The sequence below is a fragment of the Meleagris gallopavo genome, chromosome 28, assembly GCF_000146605.3.
Source record: "Meleagris gallopavo isolate NT-WF06-2002-E0010 breed Aviagen turkey brand Nicholas breeding stock chromosome 28, Turkey_5.1, whole genome shotgun sequence".
Taxonomy (NCBI): domain Eukaryota; kingdom Metazoa; phylum Chordata; class Aves; order Galliformes; family Phasianidae; genus Meleagris; species Meleagris gallopavo.
Window position 1 is genome coordinate 1,436,570 of NC_015038.2, and position 19,873 is coordinate 1,456,442.

The 19,873-nt window shown below is 39.7% G+C and overlaps 1 protein-coding gene across 1 annotated transcript; it reads right to left on the reverse strand.

Annotated features, from left to right (window-relative positions):
* Positions 1 to 243: 243 nt before the first annotated feature.
* Positions 244 to 19,510, reverse strand: ST7L (suppression of tumorigenicity 7 like; the record flags this gene model as incomplete). The annotated part of the gene is made up of 16 exons (XM_031557014.1): positions 244 to 784; positions 1,084 to 1,151; positions 5,968 to 6,107; positions 8,218 to 8,310; positions 8,466 to 8,616; positions 11,299 to 11,401; positions 12,055 to 12,127; positions 12,819 to 12,896; positions 13,745 to 13,859; positions 14,298 to 14,395; positions 14,791 to 14,945; positions 15,242 to 15,320; positions 16,940 to 17,055; positions 17,654 to 17,708; positions 18,460 to 18,619; positions 19,346 to 19,510. Coding segments are annotated over 15 exons (1,635 nt in total), but the record flags the coding sequence as incomplete, so codon positions are not given.
* Between the last annotated feature and the right edge of the window lie 363 nt (positions 19,511 to 19,873).

Genomic DNA, 19,873 nt, shown 5'->3' on the forward strand with positions numbered 1-19,873 from the left:
GGTCTCCCAAGGAGACTCCCATGCAGATACCACAATCACTCTTAGTAGTTTCAGAAAACAGCCCATTCTTCAAGGCAAAGGGGTTTGACAGACAAAATACATACAATTAACTCTAAAGAAATAAAAACACGAAGTAGAGGAGTTTACACTACAATTTCCTTGTGTAATGCAAACTTACAGGATACAGAAGAAATAAATCTCTGCACACTACCATCTATATTAAAACAGGCGCTTAAGAATTCAACAAACTCCACACGTTAAGAAGCAACCTTTTAATAAAGAAAGCAAAACCATACTTTGCTCTTAACAAATATTTTGAAAAAGACTTACAAAATTAAAACCAAAGCCAGTTATCCGGTGCATCTGCAGCTGAGAAGGAAGTGTCAAGACTCAAAACATCTGCCCAACTTACGTTCTCACATTTCTTACAGAAGTATTACCTTCCAGTTGTACAAGTGATTAAGAGAGCAATAAGGTTACCACTCAACAAAAACTATTTTCTTAGATGATTACAGACTCTACGGCCAAAGAAGGAACTCAAACGTGAAGCACCATTACCAACACGGCAGCCTACAAAGGGCAGCTGTCTGAGCAGCACAGCTTTCTTCTCTGCCTCCCACAGCCAGGTGTCAGCCAACCATGCCCGGGGTGCTGCCAGGACACACTGAGAACAATGCAGTCGAAGCCTCTGGGAGGCACGCTGCACTCAGCTGGTGCCAAAGACTGGAAAACGTGAGGATCTTAATGTTTCCACAGCAGAGGATAAAAGGAGAGTCCCAAAGAACTGGAAAAAAACAACACCACAGCAATGACAAGTGAGCTCTAGTTTAAAAGTCAACTGCATTTCATATTTTAGATTTATATTTAGGTTTAAGATATGAACAAGGAAATCAGAGAACCAAGGCGCGTTTGAGCACTCAGCACCTGTGACACCGCGGCACTGTAATTACGGACATCAGTAAATGGGGGGAGAAAGGCTGAGCCTTCTTAAAGCTGATGGGGCAATAACAAGGATGGGGGACAAAAATGCACCAAACGGAGCCTCAAACCTGTGCTGTGTGAGCAGTGCACAGCGTGACTCACCGGGGATGAGGGGCTCAGCCAGATGCCAGCACGCTGGGGGCACTCACAGGCCACAGCACTCTCAGCACCTAGGCACAAGCAGCACGTGTTAGAACAGCCTTCCTCCACACCACACCAGTGTGAAGCATTTTGCTGGGGGTTCGGACACAGATTATTTATAGGTCACCGATTCAAATGTGTAAAAAACAGACAACCCAGCAAGAGCAGCCCATTCTTCAGACAGGATCCACAGATGCCATCTAAACAGTTCCAGAAACAGAGATTAAGTTAAAACAAATGATGCAAACCCCCCTGCACCTTCTCAACATCCCCACACCCAGCCCCCTCCTGACCAGGACCTGCGTTATCCTCACACAAACCCTCTTTCCATGAGGCAGCAGTGACAGGACTCATTTACTTTGAGACTTTTACTTCGGCCCTCCTGGCTTCTATCATAACCTCAAATATTACATTAAAAAGGCTTTTAAAACATAACATTGACAACAGCGCGGGAGCTTTTCATTGCAGCTAGCTTCTTCAGTGCCTGCGTGCGTGTGGCACCTTCACATTAAGTGCATGAGTTAAGATGTAGATTAGTGAGGCAAGGAACCTTTGCCCTTGGCATCGACACTCGGCTGTGACAGGAAACTTCAGGCTTTTTTTTTTTCTATGAAGTGTAGAACCACTCATTGCACATTGGCAGGGAAGTGCACATCTCCAAACTATACACATTTTCTCTTAGATAAGCAAAAGACTCAAGTGTTTATAAATATGAAAAGTTCAGCAGCTGGCTAAAAAGTTAATTCTCCAGTCTCACTTAATGAGCTTTGGGGAAAGTGGTAGGGGGATTTGTTCAGAAAGTAAAGCAGAGTGTCACAGAAAGCAGGACTTGCCAGACTGGGCTCTGCTTAGTCCTGTGTTCTGCCTTGAGATGGCTGCTATCAGCAGAACAGAGAGGAATCCTCGAAGGGGGAGCCACGCAGAATGAAAAATGCTTTCTCCTTATCTTGCTATCATAAAAATTAGCCAATTTTTTAATTTAAGTCCCATGAATTCTTTCTTTGTTGCGAAAATATCGAGCAAACCGTATCAAAATACTTTGGAACGTGGATTGTCTTCGGATTTTGTCCAACTCCCTGAGCAAAAACGTGCTGTCAGTGGGATTCTGGAACACTGCTGCAGTATTTTTTCAGTACTTTAACTAACACTGGTCTATTCCAGTAGCATATACTGGGAAAAAAGGTTAGGACTTCAAACCTGGGACTGGTCTGTTTTGAAGATAAGCACGTCAGACATGGCAAGGAACTTCTGACATGAGTGTCTGCAGCATCTGCTGCCACTGCATCTGCAGTTTTCCTGAAAGCAGATTTCTCAGTGTCTTTGTAAGACTTTGTACAGACTGCTGTGTGGCACCACTTCTGCAAAACGATACACAATTACCCAATCCTCCACCTATGTAATTAATAAAAATTAAAAATTCACAATAAATGGAAAAAAAAATAATCAGATCCTCCTGCCTGCTGTTTTAGTAGCAAATATTCTTCAGCGTGCTCAGCTGTATGCACCACTGTCCTCCATTTTCTGGACCTCCTTCCTTCTGTCACTTACCAGCCCAATTTGAACACCAACTACTTATGACACAGAGCTGCCTCAGACTGTCACCAAGAGAGCAATTCTCCAAGAGATCAGAAATCTCGCTGAAACAAAGAGCAGGGCTCACTGATCCCTAACCCACAGCACCACCCAAAGCCCCTGCACTCTTTTTGCACACCGACGAGTTCTCTGCCCCTGCACGATCTGCTGGCATCACCCACAAGGACTCACACAGTGCATCTTATCCTCTTCCTCTAGTTGAAGGATATTAAAAACTAGAGTTGCAAGAGAACAAATGAAGCCAGGCTTGCATCCAACTAGATTAGTAAACGCTAAGCACTTCTGCAAGCCCTTCCACCTGTATAAAACACAACCAAGTTCCCTTGGGTGCCTGATCCAGGGCCAGGGAATACAATGGAAAGACTGCCATCAGTTTCAAAGGGAGCTGAATCAAAGTAGGTGCCAGAGCTAAAGCCTTTTGTTGATGGTGTATTAGACTGTATACATTGGAACTAGTAAATGCTTCACTGTGATTTTTGGCCACTTGGAACATTTTTAGCAATTTGCCAAGGTTTACCCTGTGATTTATTATGGAGGAAACAAACTCAAGCACTAACAAATGAAAATATGTAAACTCCAACTTTTAAGGTCAATAGAAAGGTATTCGACTCCTTAATGCTGTTTAGAGGCAAACAGTTCAGACAGAGGCATATTAGGTTCAACTGCAGGAAACAACAGTACAAGAAGTAACAGAAATGCAAATTAAGTAGTCGTGTTTATAAGTCACTCAGAGAATTACAGTAAAAAAAAATCCATGCACACAGTTCTTTTTAATTGCCATTCCCAAACCCGTGCTTTAGATTTGCTGGAAATTCAACAATTCTGCCATTTTGCTGGAAATCTGTTTGGGGCCATTTCTTCACTAAGGCTGAAGCACTCCAAGTGTCTACCACCTGGAACTTTATTATCTCCAATTATAATACTTAATAAGTTAAAGCATAGTATCATGAAATAATACTTGAAATCATGAAACGTACAGCATTTTTCTTCTCACTTAGAAAACTTAAAAGCCCTGGAATTACCTGCAGGTAATTAACTAGAAGGTAAGCTTCCATTTTCAGTACAAAATTCTTCTTTTTATGAAGAATTTCTTTGCAGAGAGGGTGCTCAAGCATTGCCAAGGGAACTCAGGGAGGTGATATTTAAGAGATGTGTGGACGTGGCACTATGGGACATGGTTTAGCAATGGGGTCAGGCTGACGGTTGGACTCCATGATCCTGAAGGTCTTTTCCAACCTCAATGGTACCACCAAGCTATGAAAAGTCATCTACGTGCTAATGCCACATTCCTCCAAAGCACGAGAGACATGATTCTGTGCTAACACTTCATGAAATCACAGCATTCATCACATTACTTCTACTAAACACAGAGATAACTTACAAAGGATGTGAAGCAATCCAGGAATACAACTGAGAGTTTGAGTTTGATATTGAAATATCATTGTTTCTTACAGGCTTTCTGGATGGTTCTGAAAACATCAGGAATAGGATCAAGAGTACAATAATCTAATAACATAAGAATATTGGAGTCTGAATGGAATTGAACATTAATTCTGTCAAAGACAACAGAATTGTTCTGGAAGACAGAATTTCCTTCTCAGCTGTCAATCTCAAGAGATTAATACAGAATTCACTTCTGGTCTGTTTATCTAACAATGTAATTTCCACCTTTTGCAGTATTCAACTGGAAGAGCAAGTGGTGAGAAGCCCTTTGTCAGTGCCACAGATCACTGTCAATTGGTGGAAGGAATTATGTGGTGATATGCAAGCTCCTTGATCATCTTTTCTGCTGAGCAGACACTATCTACCCTTTCCTAAAGGCAGTGAAATAAACACACTGCCAAATGGCCAAACACTGATTTTTTCCCCCCACACTTGGACATGTCACTTGACATTCAGAATGCCATTATACAAAGCCAACTAACTTGTACAAAGTCTTTTTTTGGTTCAAGAAACCCAACAGAGAGAACTTCACCAAGCAATTCTTTGTTAGCATAACATTTGACCTTGTATCTCTTTGGAAATCATACAACTTTGCTAATGCAGTCCTTACAGAATTAATCAAGCAGATAGTTAGACCCTGGTTACTACGAATCCAGCCAATTATGAACAGCACTGAAATTTGTCACTGGCATGTCCAACTACATTTTCCAACATAAAGATCAACAGAACTGTGTGGAAATGAGGCCCCATTCTCAGACCTGCATGATTTGGGCATTGTGGACTGGAATAAATAAAGTAAATCCAACATTTTTAGGAGCAATGTAGTCTTAGGAGAAAGGGCTTATCTCCTAGGTCCTCATTACCTGCTGTATTAAAAAAACAATTAATTGAGAGTTCGGAGTGTATTAGTTTTAGCTGGGCTGGAATTATTTTCTTTAGAGTGGTATGATGCTATGTTTTGGTTCTAGGAGAAAAACAATGTTGATAACACACTGATGTTTATAGCTGCTGCTAAGCAGTGCTGTTCCGAGCTGAGGCCATTATCAGAGAAGAACCCAAGGAGCTGGGAGGGAACAGAATTAGGACAGTTGACTTAAACTGGCCAAAGGGACATTCCATATCACATGACATCGTGCAGAAGGAGTTTTGAAGGGGGTGGGAATTCATCTCTCTTTTCCACAGCTCACGGGGGCTAACTGGGTATCAATCGGGGTGGTGAACAATTACTTGTGCATCACTTGTTATACACACTCATATACATATTCACACGAGTTTCACAGTTCAATAAAGGCTTAATAATATGTACTAAGGTTGAGTCTGTGCATAAGGGAAGCTGCCTATCCAGTCTGTTCCTCTTTGCTGAAGCGAGACACTGCTGCTTTCAGAGCACAGGAGAAGATCATAAGGTCACCATCAGTAGCAATATTAACGTGTAAGCAAGGAAAACTCAGAAAGAACAGGGCAGAAAGAGGGAGAGAGGAGAGGGACACAGAAGCCATCCATAGGAACAAGCAGCTGGACAGCAGACAGATTTAAAGTAGCAAAAAACAGAAGCAATCCACCTATCTTTTCACCAGTTCCATTCACATAATGCTACTAGTTTCCAATGCTCACTAAGAGATCTTTTTTTGTGGAGCCCATCCTACCTTCTACTCGTTTCTCAGAAAGCTTTAACACCTCCTGTACTGAGCCTTACACAGTAATGAAGCACAGCAAACATCTGCTGTATGGAAAGCAGTGTCTCTGATTTTTAAAAGATAAAGGTGTGGGAAACATTGTTAAAATAGAAATGACAGAGACCATACTTACAGCTTTAGCAAAAACGACCATCAGCTCAGGGAACTGGTGTGTGAGGAGTGCAAGCATTGCCGAAAAGGAACACAGGCCTGCTGTGAAATGGATGAAAAAGGGGAGCTCCTTCTGTGGGTAAACGGAGACTTCGTGAAATGCTGAAAAGAAAAAGAATATTGGCACTTGATAATCAAGGGCAATTTTCTGAATTATTTGCATAGCCTTACGCTCCACTCCAGACTTACAGAAGGCATAAATTCAGTCTCAAGACTATTGTGCAGCACAAGGTATTAAATAAAGTACTTTATCCTAACTTCTCAAAAATTTTCCCCTCACATTAAAAGCTCATCTTAATTACTGCCAGCCATTATAACCTTCCCTTCCCAACCTTCTTTTTCACTTGCATGAGACTTACTTCTGAAGCATTTCATCAGGCTTAACTTCTGATACTTTTAATTGTACGGAGGGAAGAGTTACACAACTCACAAGCTGTAATTTTGACTCTTAGGTCTATTTCAACCATCCAGGTGTTCTCAACCTAATTCTGTTATCTGGAGAGAGGAGCAGATCTGCCCTTCCTGTAAGATTAAGCAGCTCAGTGTGCACAAAACAACCACCATGTCATATACACATGCAAAGTAGGTCCTCAATGGTTTTCAAAGATTTCTGGTTGGCAGACTACAGTAAATTTTTCAGAGCAGCTGACAGAGTAGACCTCAAAGAAAACAGCACCAGGATGAGGTTATAAATTCTCCACATAGCAGTTCCTTGCAATTTCCAATCTATGGTAACAAAATCAAAAGAAGGTGATTAGCAAGGCTGAGGGGCTGGCATATGGAGCTTTCAGCACTCAAGACACTACAACTGGTTACTGGCTGAGGATCTGTTTGGTGAATGTGCAATTACTTCTGGCCAAGAATACCTGCAACTCTGACTTCTATCCAGTGATTCTGTAAGGTTCTTTAAATGAGGAAAAGCAGTTTCTATAGACATAAGTAATTATGAAATGGCTGCCTATTTCTTCAAGAGTTGATTTTTAAAATCTAAAAAAAAAAAAAGACTTCAAAATTTACTCACTCTGCTGAGAAATCATTTGTCTACTATGGAAAACTATTACACCCTCATACAATGCAGAAACTCAGCTGCATTTTAAAACATGGAGATACATAAGGTAGGAAAAGCAGAGACTAACTTAGGAAAGGGTAAAAAGAAAATGGAAAGAATCCTTTTTGCAGTACTTTTTCCTTCATTGGTACACTGGAATCAAATCCAGAATATGTAAGGACAATGAAAGACACTTCTGTATGTTCACAGCCATTTGGGGACTGTTAACAGTCAGAGCTCAATCCAGGAGTTTTGAATCATTAATTTAGTCAACGTAATTTTTTAAAATTTATCTATTTAAAATGAAGTATCAAGGTTTCTTGAGGAAGTACTGCAATAAAAGTGTTAAGATGGTTTTATTTATGGGTAGTTTTATACTTTAAACATAACAGGAATGCGTGAATGATTGTGTTGAAATATCTGCATGTGTTGGTGTTTAATTATGCTGGGAAGTCTACAATTTAGGGTTAGTCACTAACTGAGGAATTCCTTCTGCAATATCCTGCATAAGTGAGAAATGAGTAATTTAAAGCAGTCTGGGGGCAAATTTAAATTACACATTTTAAATATAACTTCAGGTTTTTAAATAGAAACACGTATGTGTAGATTTGCTTTCCACAGCTGTGGTCTCAGTGGGTCTGCTGCTGCTTTTGCAGTAGCTCTTTCCTCTTTCTGTGGGACTTGTGTTTATCCACAACGTAGAAGCTTACCCTCGGAGGAATTCTATTATATGTACAATTAAGAGCACAATTCTAATCTAAATTAATGTTATTTTCCTAAGAATGATGAGCACAGGCATTGGTGGTTTATTTTCAGGTTGCCTTACCAAGAGAATAAAGCTTGTAGGCTCATTACTTCCATAATCAAACTCAAAGTACTGAGCATTTGGGGAAGACTTCTTTGCAAAAAGAAAACAACTCTTCTACAATAGAATATTATCAAATCCATTGCTCCTTTAAAAATGTAATTTAAAGAATCAAGCTAATGTTTACCCCATGCACCTGTGAGATATTTTAGGATCATTTGGGGACAGACATCAACAAATAGCTGAAACCCCTTCATGAGAAGCTCTAACTCAAAAACACAGTAAGATAAATACAGAACACCACAAATTGAACATGTCCTTAGGTTATGTTTTATTATTACTGCTTGCAAACCACTTACTTGGCAACAGTTCTCTGTCTGCTGTTTCCGTGCAACTGGGATAGGGATAGAAAAGGTGACCTTTCTCTAAAGGGTATGGGATCATCCTAAATGCTGAAAAAAAAAAGAGGAAGTGACATTAAATCTGAACCTGAACCAGGCGGTTGGTTTTCTCTGCAAGAGAGAACAGGTGAGTAAAGAAGGCTGATTTAATAAAGGCAAAAAGATTAGTCTACTGCACAGGAAAGAAAATGAAAAGAGATACTCACTGCCTTCCCATGTACAGTGCAGCAGATGTAGAGCCCCTTCTATTCTCTTCCAGTGCTGGAGATGGAAAAAAGCATATGCTACTGCCTCGCTGTCCCCTCGCTTCAGGATATGCTCTGGAGGTAGGACTAAGCTTTTCATCTCCAGTAAATACTGAAAGTAAAAAGGGAACGTGGTTGAACAGAATATTCCAAAATCTTTACTAAAAGTGAAGAGGATCACTCAAGGGGCAGCCGAGCACCACAGAGACCCCCCTCCATGTGTTGAGAAAACAGCCCAGTCCTCACACAGTGCAGGTAGCAAGGCAGCATCCACTGGCAGGGGAAGGGAAAAGCACTGAGTCACCCATCGGTGTACATGACTCAGATTGAGGTTCTCACACACAAAATACCACGACAGAAAGAAAAAAAGAAAGCATCTTCAGTAAAACAAACTTTAAAAAAAAATTCTTGTGGTATAATGCCATGGGAACTACAAGTTTAGGCTAATAAAAAAAATAATAATAATTGGTATTTTTGCTCATCATTTCACCCCTGCAAGTTTCAGTGTAGAACACTAAATATGTATTAACTCCGAGTATGAGGAGGGAGTCAGGAAGCATCGGTATGCTACTCAAATGAAGAAACCAAGCCCAGGAGAACCTTAATTTCATCTGGTTTTGTGGAGCTAGCATCAAGTATCTCCAATTTGAACTTTCCCCATACATCAGCAGAATGTGTGATGTGCAGAAGAGTCGAATAACACAAGACTGAACAACTTAAGGCTTTCCTTGACACATGGGACACACAGTTTTGCTTCTTCACTGTACACTAGAAACCAACAGAGAGGTATTCCTTTGGAATTTTGCTTTTAAAAACAGATGAGTCTTTTTAAAAGAATTAAGTGATAGTTCCAGCTCCATTATTTACTTGTGAGCCGTTCTCCCCCAGCATATAGCATCTCATTCAATAACAGCCAAAGCTAATCCGCATCTTTGATCACTGTAGCTAGCGATTCCTTTGACTGTCTCCCAAAGTGTAAGAATGCAGCTTGCTCACCGATTTATTTCAGCAGATGCCACAAACTATGAGATTATTTACTAATCTAGTTTGAGGACTTAACTTTTCCCATTCAGATTCTTGAAGGAATGTAGTAGGGGTTGTGCCCCGGCCAAATAAAGCACATTTACTGCCTGGCTAGGTTCTTCTCTTAGTGCCTTGGGCCCACACTCTGGAGGGTAATATTCTTGCTAATCCTCTCTAATCCTCTTCAATTTTTTTTTATTTATTTTTTTTTTTTAACTACAGTAAAGGATCACTCACACAGGGCTGCTGTGGGAAAATGGTCTCAGATATCTGACCTCTGACCTGACTCCTCATGCTCTCTCCCGTGCCCAGTTTTCAAGCTGTAGGAACTGCTTCGAGTGCAAACACAGCAGTTGTGATGGAGCCCTGCTACAAGCATTGCCACAATACCCCACAGCAGCCCTTTCCTAGCACTGTAAAACCATCTCCTCGCTTTCCAAACAAACAAAAAAAATAAAAGTGAAGCTCAGAGCAGAGAGAAACAGACACTTTTCCTTACACAAAATGATGTTACATGTAAAGAAAACCACTGTCATTGGATACCAGAGGAGATTTCTGTGTTAGACATTTATTTATTGTTAGTCTATGGGACAGAACAAACTGCAAATTCAAAAAACAGATTTTCTTCCCCATTAGACCACTGCAACCAATACAATTCTGCCACGCATTGCAATAAAGCAGTGCTTGGAGGCAACATTTTAATTTTAAAAAGTCACGACAAAAAAAAGGATAAGCACACAATTGGAAGAGATGATCAAATTACTGAAACCTGGCCTCAGTTTCCATGAATGTCTGCAGAACTACTGTCTGCAAACAGATTTTTGACATGCTGTCTCACTAAGGTATACGGGACTCCTGAAACAACTGAAGGACAAACAAAATTAAACAAACTTCTAGATAACGATAATGCGTTATAATCTTCTTCCCCTAAAGGCAGAGGCAAAAGAAAAATCTGTCTGAGACTGTCTGAAATGAACTTGCTACGCTCTTGATCAGTCATGCAAACAAGCAGCAATTTCTCCCAGCAATTAGCTTCCCCAGTGCACATTCTATTAGATTGGACAGGCAGACAGAATAGAGGGGTTGGATAATTTGAGCCTTCATAGCAATAGTCACTCGGACTCCATGATCATTTGCAGAGGATTAGGTCCAGACCTGAGCAAACCTTTTGCATTCAAGGTTTCAAACTGAATGCATCACCAATACTAGGACAGTAAAATGCAGTATAGAATTTTATTTCCACACGGTGCTCAGAGGAATCCTTAGCTTGGACACTTCAAGCAATGAGATATTAAATTACAACATATGGTAGTATTGATTCTTACTCTCATTTAAAAAAGAAAATCAGTGGTGGTACATCTGCCACTAACCAGAGCTCCAGAGCCTGGCTTCTAAGCTTAGCATGAAGAAGCATTATGAAATTCTGTGAGTAATTTTGGTTTGGAAACTTCATTTGGCTACAGGGATTTTAAGTGTCTAATTTTATATTTGCTAATATCTATCCTCATCCAAGAAGGGCCTGTAGAAATGCATCAGTGGAGTTTCCAACAAGTTAGATAATTTTGAGGGTTTTTTTGTTTTAAATCAAAACCATTCAAACATAACCTATTACAAAAAAAAACCACCTTTACAATATAAATACTCGTCTGTTTAATAAGTCAAGGGCCACAGTTAACATCAACTTCAAGATGGGGCTCAAACAATATGATAATATAAATGACTACTATAAGAAAATAATAAAGTGGTCCAATAGAAAATAAAACCCTCTTACCTTTGGAACATGAGGGTTAAATTCCACAGCTCTGTGAATTGCTTCCACAGCATTTATTTCTGCTGTACTAAGCCCTCTTTTGAAGGCAGTTTCTGGGGAGAACCTGAAGGGGAAAATTCATGCTGAACAGAACTAATAAATAATAAACACTAACCAGGTGTTTATTGGCTTTTAAGCTTGAAGTTCATTAAAATTGACTGATTTGTTTCACGGAGGCAAACGTTCATGCTAGTTTAAGTATCTTGACTGTCATCCAAGCCCACAGGGCAAAGATATGTTAAACTTTTTGAAAACTTCATGTCGACCTCCCAGGGTGACTGAGCACCCGTATCTTTCATGAGATTGATAGGACACCAGCCAGGGGGAGGTAAAGTTGGAATCAGCCACGGAAACAGACCAGAATCCAAGCACAATGCCAATAAACCACCACCATCACCTAGCACCCAACCCACAAAGCAAAGAGCTGCTGAATGCCACAGGCAAGACTGAAACAAGATTATACAGAGGTACATGTGTGCGTGGGCTTTCCAGAAACATCTTCACCTCTGTCAACTTAATGGATTCTTAAAAGAAACTTTAAATTATGTTTTGCTATACCTAACTATACAGTTAATTATGCATAACTAAACATATACATAAATATGCATAACTTGCTCTTCAAAATATATTACATATTGGGACTTGGCCTTTTTAATTCATATTTTAAAGCTTAACTTGAGATTAGCAACCAACCATTGCTTTCGCAGATGTGCTTACCTTTCTGAAACAGCTCTGGCTTTTAACAGGGCTGCTGTGTAACATATTGCTGCTGATTTTGGAAGACTGATATCTGTGATAAAATAATCAAGCTGTAAGATTTTAAGGCAAGACAAACCTTCTCCATCAACTTCCTTTGAGCTTAAAGATTTTTGATTTTGGTACACCATACAATAAACATAACATCCAGAACATTCCACCTCTGTTTAGAAATGTTGATTCCCTTTGCACAGCCTTCTTGTTGATCACTCATCAGCATCAGATTAAAAACTCGGAGCTGCAGTTAGGCAGTAAAGTGACTAAAACATAACAAAACACTGAAGCTGAACTCAAAGAGAAGTGCATATATAAAAGTACACTTAGGAACAGCGTGCTTTTCCTGTATTAACTCAGGAAGATTTAAAACAAGCTTCTCATCTTTGCCTAATTTTGTAACATTAACACAGTTTCACAAAAAATGGACAATCTAAAAACTGACCAAAAAATTACACTACAGACAGGTAGACAAATTTTATAGAAAATGCAACTTCCATTCTTTTCCAGTTACACAGGAAAAAAAAATCTATTAGTTATAGGTTTTGTAGAACATGCAAGGCTAAGTTTGAGCTGACAATTATAGATTGGAAGGATAGCACTCCACAGTACAAGTTTACTTTAAAAGCAGACAAAGTCTGGGGTCTAATTCCCAAATACCATGTTGTGTATAGTCAGATGGCTCTTGCTTTTTTTTTGTAAATCCCATCCTAGGCTTGTCCATCACTTACTAGAAGTCTGGCTGTCGTACCAAGCAAAACACAGGGAGGCTACAGAGAGTTTGAAGCTCATGCTCATTTTTCCAGATGCTTAGGAAAAAAAAAAAACATCAGAAACCTTTTCTTAAGGAAATGTCACAAACTCTGATGTTAACAATGAAGCACCAGGAAAAAAAGCAAATGATTTTGTGAAATTAATAAGAATCCACACAGAAGAACATAGATGATGAAATAAAAGGAGCTTGCATTTGGGGTGGCCACATACAACAGCCTCGGGATTTTGGCAACATGATATTTTTAATTCCCTGAAGCTATGAAGGAAGTTTACATTTTATTAGCTTTTATCTAGACTTGTACAACACCTGAAATGTATTAGTTCAGATGGAAAGTGAAAGCAAACTGCTGCCAATTAATGGACAAAAGCTTGTACACCACTAATCTCTGGCAAGAAGTATGCTTGTATGTCACTAATAATCCCTGACAAGCAACCTCAGCATTACAGAGTTATGAAGCCAAGCCTGCAGCACAGCAGAAGGGAAGACTACCTTGTTCAGCCATTTACATCAATTACATAGGGGGCCATGCACTAACTGAGAAAGGCTGATGAAATTAGGCATAACCAAGGATGCAGAAAAGATTAAAAAATTAAAATAATCCTTGAGCTGAAGCAAAGTGAGCTCCAAGACCTCTTTATGAATTAGAGTTAACTTAGGAAGTGTGTCCTGGCTTACAGCTTGACTAAATTAGAGCTCACCATTCAAAAAAAAAAAAAAAAATACAGCCCACAGTATGGAAGAACCTATTCACTGGTGATTATAAGAATCTATTCAAAGAGATGAGATACTGGGCAGATATCTGCTTTCAGACAGGCACACCTTGTCCAGTTCACCTATATGCTTATACAAACCCACCAATATTTCCCAACAGGTGTCACCTACCATCATACTTTGCTAAAACTGCCTGGACATCTGCATAAGCCTGTAACTCCAGTAATGCCTCCAGGAGGTTTTCATGAATATTCAGCATGCTGAGAAGTGGAAACTCTTTCATTAACTGAAAAATCAGTAAAGAGAAATAAATTAAGCACATACAGAAATTCATTTGTATCCCTGAATATTTCATAAAAGGCGGCGTGATAATTTAAGCTTTTTTAATGTTCTTTTCTTTCCCAGTGTTAGAAACTGACAAGCAGCAGCACAAAAAGAACTGCGTCATTCCTACCTTAGAGTCATCGCTTTTTTCCTCTATATACCTACTAGAAATAAGCACACTGAGGCTCAGTCATGCTCTCAGCCCAGATTTGCACATCTCCAATAGTGAACTGATTTGGTTAGTAATATTTTCCTGTACAAAAGCAGCCTATTATACGTGTTGGGCAAGGGAGAGAAGAATTGAAATGGCTGGCCTTTATACCTCACCCTAACAGAGTAGTTGATAAGCCAGGCACAGAGCAAACTGGACAAGAGACTCAATTTTTTTCTGATTACTTACATCTCTCATCATTTTTACTGATTCTCGAATTCTTCCAAGTTTTCTTGCACACATAGCCAGTCTTCTTTTCACATAGACCAGTACATTAGTGTCTCTTCCTGATTAAAAGAAACAAAAACAATAGACTAATCAGTTTCAATTCTTTCTCTCCCTCAAAAACACACCAGAAATCCTACAGCCTTTATCCTAGCCACACGTAAAAGCATAAAAGTTACTACTGCTATCCCAACAAAAGCCCATCTAGCCCAACGCCAGCAGCTTTTGAACAGGTTAAATTACAAAAACCCCTCTTTTCATAACCTATGGTGAATATACAGCACAGCTGCCACTTCCAAGATTCATTCAGGTACTACAACAGATCATACAGCACACCATGCATAAGTAAGAAGTGCCTCAATGCACTGTAAATCAAACTAGAATCACTAATTCTAACTTTGACTTTACACTTCTGCTCATATAAAAATAAGTGTTTCTTTCATTGAAAAGTGCTTACTTAGCTGTGCTTCGTGCTGGGGACTTTGGGAATGGCAGTTCTGAGACTTCCTGTAAATCATCTCTCCTGCTTTCAAAGCCTGCTTAAAATACCTCTCAGCATCTACAATAGTTGTTGCTTCTTCCTCTGCGAGAAGAACATATGCAGTGGCACAACTGTAAAAAGGCAAAAAGCCACAAATCATACTGAGGGACAAAGGACCCTATTTTTGAACAAGTACAGAAGAAGCAGAAACAAGGAGTTTTCACTTATGTGAGTCTACAATAATATTGACTGAGTTATGCTAAAATAGCATCAGGAAAACAAAACTTCGCAGTTTTGGAGAAAAACACAAACTTTGAGAAAATTTGCTAATTATCACTGGAATAAGAAACTAACAGCGCACTCAGCTTTACTCCATTTAATCTTTCAGACTAGAAATAAAGCAAAGGAGTCCATAGTCTAAACTTACTCATTGTTCAACTCTAAGGCTTGATATGCTGCTTTAATCCGGGCTTGAGGGTTTCTCTCTCGCCATGCTTTCTGCATAACTGTTGTAAAAAACACGTAAATGCTGGTGAGATACAGAGAAGCTGGCAAACACCTGCTAGCAAAGCAGAAAAAGTGAGGCAACAGAGGCTGCCCATGCCTCAGTTCTGTGTTAACATCCACTTGCGTTTGCAAATGCCTCTTTGCTGTGTAACTGTTCCAAGGAAATAAATGTTTTCGTGTCAGCAAGAGTTTTTTATCGAAAGCAGCAGAATCTTGCAACTTCTCACTGTGTCCCAGATTTGATTTAAGATAGCAGCGCCATCGGGAAGATTATTCACTGACCATTTGAAAACTCCTACACTGAGAAGCAAAGACAGCTTACATAACCAGACAGATGTACAATTTCTACATTACTACAGCTTTTGGAAACATTTCCCAAGACTTCTTGAAAGCTTGGCAGGAGTAATTGTTAAACACAGGCTCTTGCACAGACCTGCACAGAATTTTAATTTATGCTTTCAAACAGAACCTCCAAGAAAACAGTGATAGAGTTAAGATCTGTGTTGCACATATCTACGAAATACTTCAGTGTTTAGATAAGATCATAAAGGGTTAAACAATGTCCTTTTAAATTTGCAAAGTATATTCTAGTGGCAAAGCCACAGGACAAAGCCAATTCAGTATATACTATAGTTATCACCTTGTTAGAAAGTGTTGTAAGAAACAAAAATGGTGACTTCTTTCCACTCAGAAGGGTAATCTGAATCACAATTTGAATTCAAAATTACTGCCAGATGAAGAGCAAACAAACGGAATGCAGAATCTCTAAGCCTTTCCCTTAGTTGGAAATAGAAGTGAAATTCTGATGGAATGCTTTCATCAGGGAAAAATGGGAATCCCAGAATCCCAAACTGGAAGTCAGCTTCTAGTAGAAGACAGACAGCATACTTAGAGCTGCCATTATCTGTGCTGAAGTAACAGCCTTCACACTAAATAACAGTTCTGAAATAACTCCAAAACTTTACGTTCATGGAATCACATATCTGGCCTATCTCAAAGCACGATAAGAGAACTGAAGAATCCATACATGTTTCTTTTGGAACAAAACTTTCTGCTGTCCAGCAAGAATAACGTGGAAAAATGTTTGAGTTTTCTTTTGGAAACAAAATATTAGTCTTGGCTTAGCAAGAGAGACAGTACACTCCACTTGTGAAACAGAAATACGTAATTCATATCAAAAATGTCACAACGAGCTGACAAGCAATGCTTCCGGAACGTGACAAATTGGTGACAGCTAGGAGCCAGTCTGACAATAGCCAGGTAGAGAACAGTTTCTTCACTAAACATTTGGAATACAAAATAATGGAGATGGCACTGCCTGTTCATGAAGTTTAAATGAGATCACTTCACTAGTTGTTGAGGAAACAGTCCACGTTTTCAATACTGTGTTGCTCATTATTTTTTAAGTGAATTATTATAATATGCCAAGATCCTGAGAGCCTCTATTAAAGCACAAGGTGAAAAAAAATCTTCCCAAATCCACAAGTTAAACCTCCAAAGTAGTACAGAAAGGCTAATTCACAAAATATTTGGCATGATAGCTTGTGCCACCTGGAAGTACATTAAATATATTCAGTTTACACACCCCAATTGTTATGTATCTTATGCATACAGGTACCTGTATCCGAAGGCCGAAGGGCATCTGTATCACACGTGAAAAAGTTTTGATGATCTTGAGCAGACAAATTCATGTCATAGTAGGTAAGAGGCTCTTTCCCAGTCACCCACATGTATCTTAAATGGGAGAAATGTCAGTAAAATGGTAATGCTGATGCCAAAGAAGATATCTGATGTGTTTAAGAAGTAGTGCAGAAAATTGGTTATTAATAAAAGTCAGGAACTACTAATCAGGAGTTTTCTAGTATTGTGTTCCATAATCTTAACAGGTTGCACAAGGAAAAAAATCTTTTTGATCCTGCAGTCCTAATCAACTTCCTTCTCAAGAAACAAAATAACAGAGACTTATATTACAGCTGCATCTTCTCAGAAGAGAGACTTAAGATTCAGAATCACTGTCTCAATCTCTGAATAAAACAGCAGCAGCTGCAAGACCAGGACTTTCGTTTTGGAGAAGAGGAAAATAATTCCGGGAATATTTTCTCCTACTCTAGTCTCAAAAAATGATATTTACAATAATATTTGCATTCTTAACATTGAAACTGTCAAAGCTTGGATAGGTGCCTTTTAAACACAGGACTGGCATCAATCACCCCTGCAGCCTTGCAGGGCTCAGCCATTTCCCAGTACAACCAGTACAAGCTCTGCAGTGAAGTCATGCATAGGCTCCCAATTAATTTTAAAAACATGCAATGGAAAATAAGATGGTTAATACCTGCTGTATTCTGCCCCTCTGAAAAGATTAAGAGGATTTCGCCACATCTTGCATTCTGAAAAAAAAAAAAAGTACTTTTTGAATTAAGAGCACAAACAATACTACTTTGAGTTTAAAATGCAGTTATGAAGATGCAATTTTAATTTTAGAAGCTCAGTTAATTTTAGATTCATTCAACTTGATCACAATCATACAATCTTTCCCATCTCCATAAACTGCTGTCACATGCATGTTTTGGCTGCTCATAAATATTAAATAGTGCCACTTATATCCAAGCAATTTGTACCTTGCACGTATTTAGAATAGCAAATATCTACAGTTACTGAAATGGTTTTAGCTGAGCGTGTCATCTATTTACTAAGGGAATAAATAATTAATGTTTTAGATCAATTACCTCACTGTATCATTATTAACAACACACACCATAAGATGTAGGCCTTTCACAGAATGACAGAATCACAGAATGGCCTGGGTTGAAAAGGACCACAATGCTCATCTCATTTCAACCCCCTGCTATGTTGCAGGGTAACCAACCATCAGCACAGGCTGCCCAGAGCCACATCCAGCCTGGCCTTGAATGCCTCCAGGGTTGGGGCATCCACAACCTCCTTGGGAAACCTATTCCAGTGTGTCACCACCCTTTGTGTGAAAAACTTCCTCCTAATATCTAACCTAAAGCTCCCCTGTCTCAGTTTTCTCCAATTATTACAAGTAATAGTGCAGAGTAAATTCCCTTTAAAAGTCAACTCATTTGAAAGCATCACCTTCAAGCTGAATGAAAACTGCTGGGATGTGTTAGCAATCACCTGGCATGTTCTGTCTGTTTGCCTCGTTCTCCCCAGCTGAGAATGCTGCTGGTGCTGGAGGGCTGTTTTCCACGCCGCCGATGAGCGGCCTCAGGTGACTCACAGATACCTGCTCAATGAAGGATGTGCCATATTTTCGGAAATGCCACCACTCAAATACCTGTTATGGGAGGAAAGAAAAAAGCACCCAACATTTCCTTAGGCAACACCCTTCCGACATAAACATAAACACCAGGGATGAAGAGAAAACTGCACAGAGCAAGGACATCTCCTTGCAAATGTTTACAGACAGAATATATTTACCTACAAATTAATGCTAATTACCTATTTCAGGATTGTCTTGTCACACAGGATTAACCACACAACATGGGAAAGATTGAAAAAAGGAAAGTTTTACTCTCATTATGTTCCTTTCTCCCTAGGTCTTACTGTTACACTACGGACAATGAGGTATTTATGCCTTAATACATGCACAAAACACCAAAATACTACTGTTGGAAGCTAAACTGCCGACCTTCCAAGAGATAAACATCTCAGAAGTTTATTTCCACAGACGTCCGCAGTCTTTGCATGTATATTTTGAAATGTTTATATATTTATGTATATACATGTGTATACAAATAGACACACCTCCTCAAAACAAGCCTGAGTCCCTTAAAACAAATGCAATCTACTTTCCCTAGGCTCAAGGAACACACAAGACACATAATTAAAAAGTATTTAGAATAGGTGTGGAATGATACTAAGTAATAAGCTCCTTCCTAGTGCAAAGGCACCCTCTAGAGTCTGACCTCAGAAGTCTATGGCATTCACCTTCAATGAAACCGTCTCAGAGGTGCTGAAAATGCAGGGATAGAAAAGGAAAAAAGAAAAGCTGCCTACTTACAAATATCAGTCCGGATATAAAGGATGAGGTCACTGTGAGGGCAAAGTAGAATTTTGGAGTCAAAGTGCTTAAGAACACAGTCACTGTTGGGAGACAGAAAAAGCAAGACTTAACAAGCAGAACTGAAACACACAGAGGGGTTTTTATTGAATAACACAACACGAAAGATTACACACACGTCTGGCATAAGATCACCCTTGGGACTTCGTGGCTAACACTGCTTTATTAGAGCTCTTTTTGCCCGAATGTATCGCTGTGACAGCTCGCTACTTACGCGACCGTCCCAAAATACAAACGTCACTGAACAACAGCCTCGTGGCACCGGTCCTTTCAGGCCATTATTTCACCTTAATCTAAACCCGAAACGCGCCGCGTTCCGCACGGTGCTGCCCTCATCGCCCTCACGGCACAGGAGAGGAAACGCGGTTCTCTCCCTTTCACAGACCGAGGGTTGATCACAGCCCGGGCTCAGCGCAGCGCCTTGGGGGCACAAGGCCCGGTTAGGAGAGCACAAAACCCGGCCCGGAA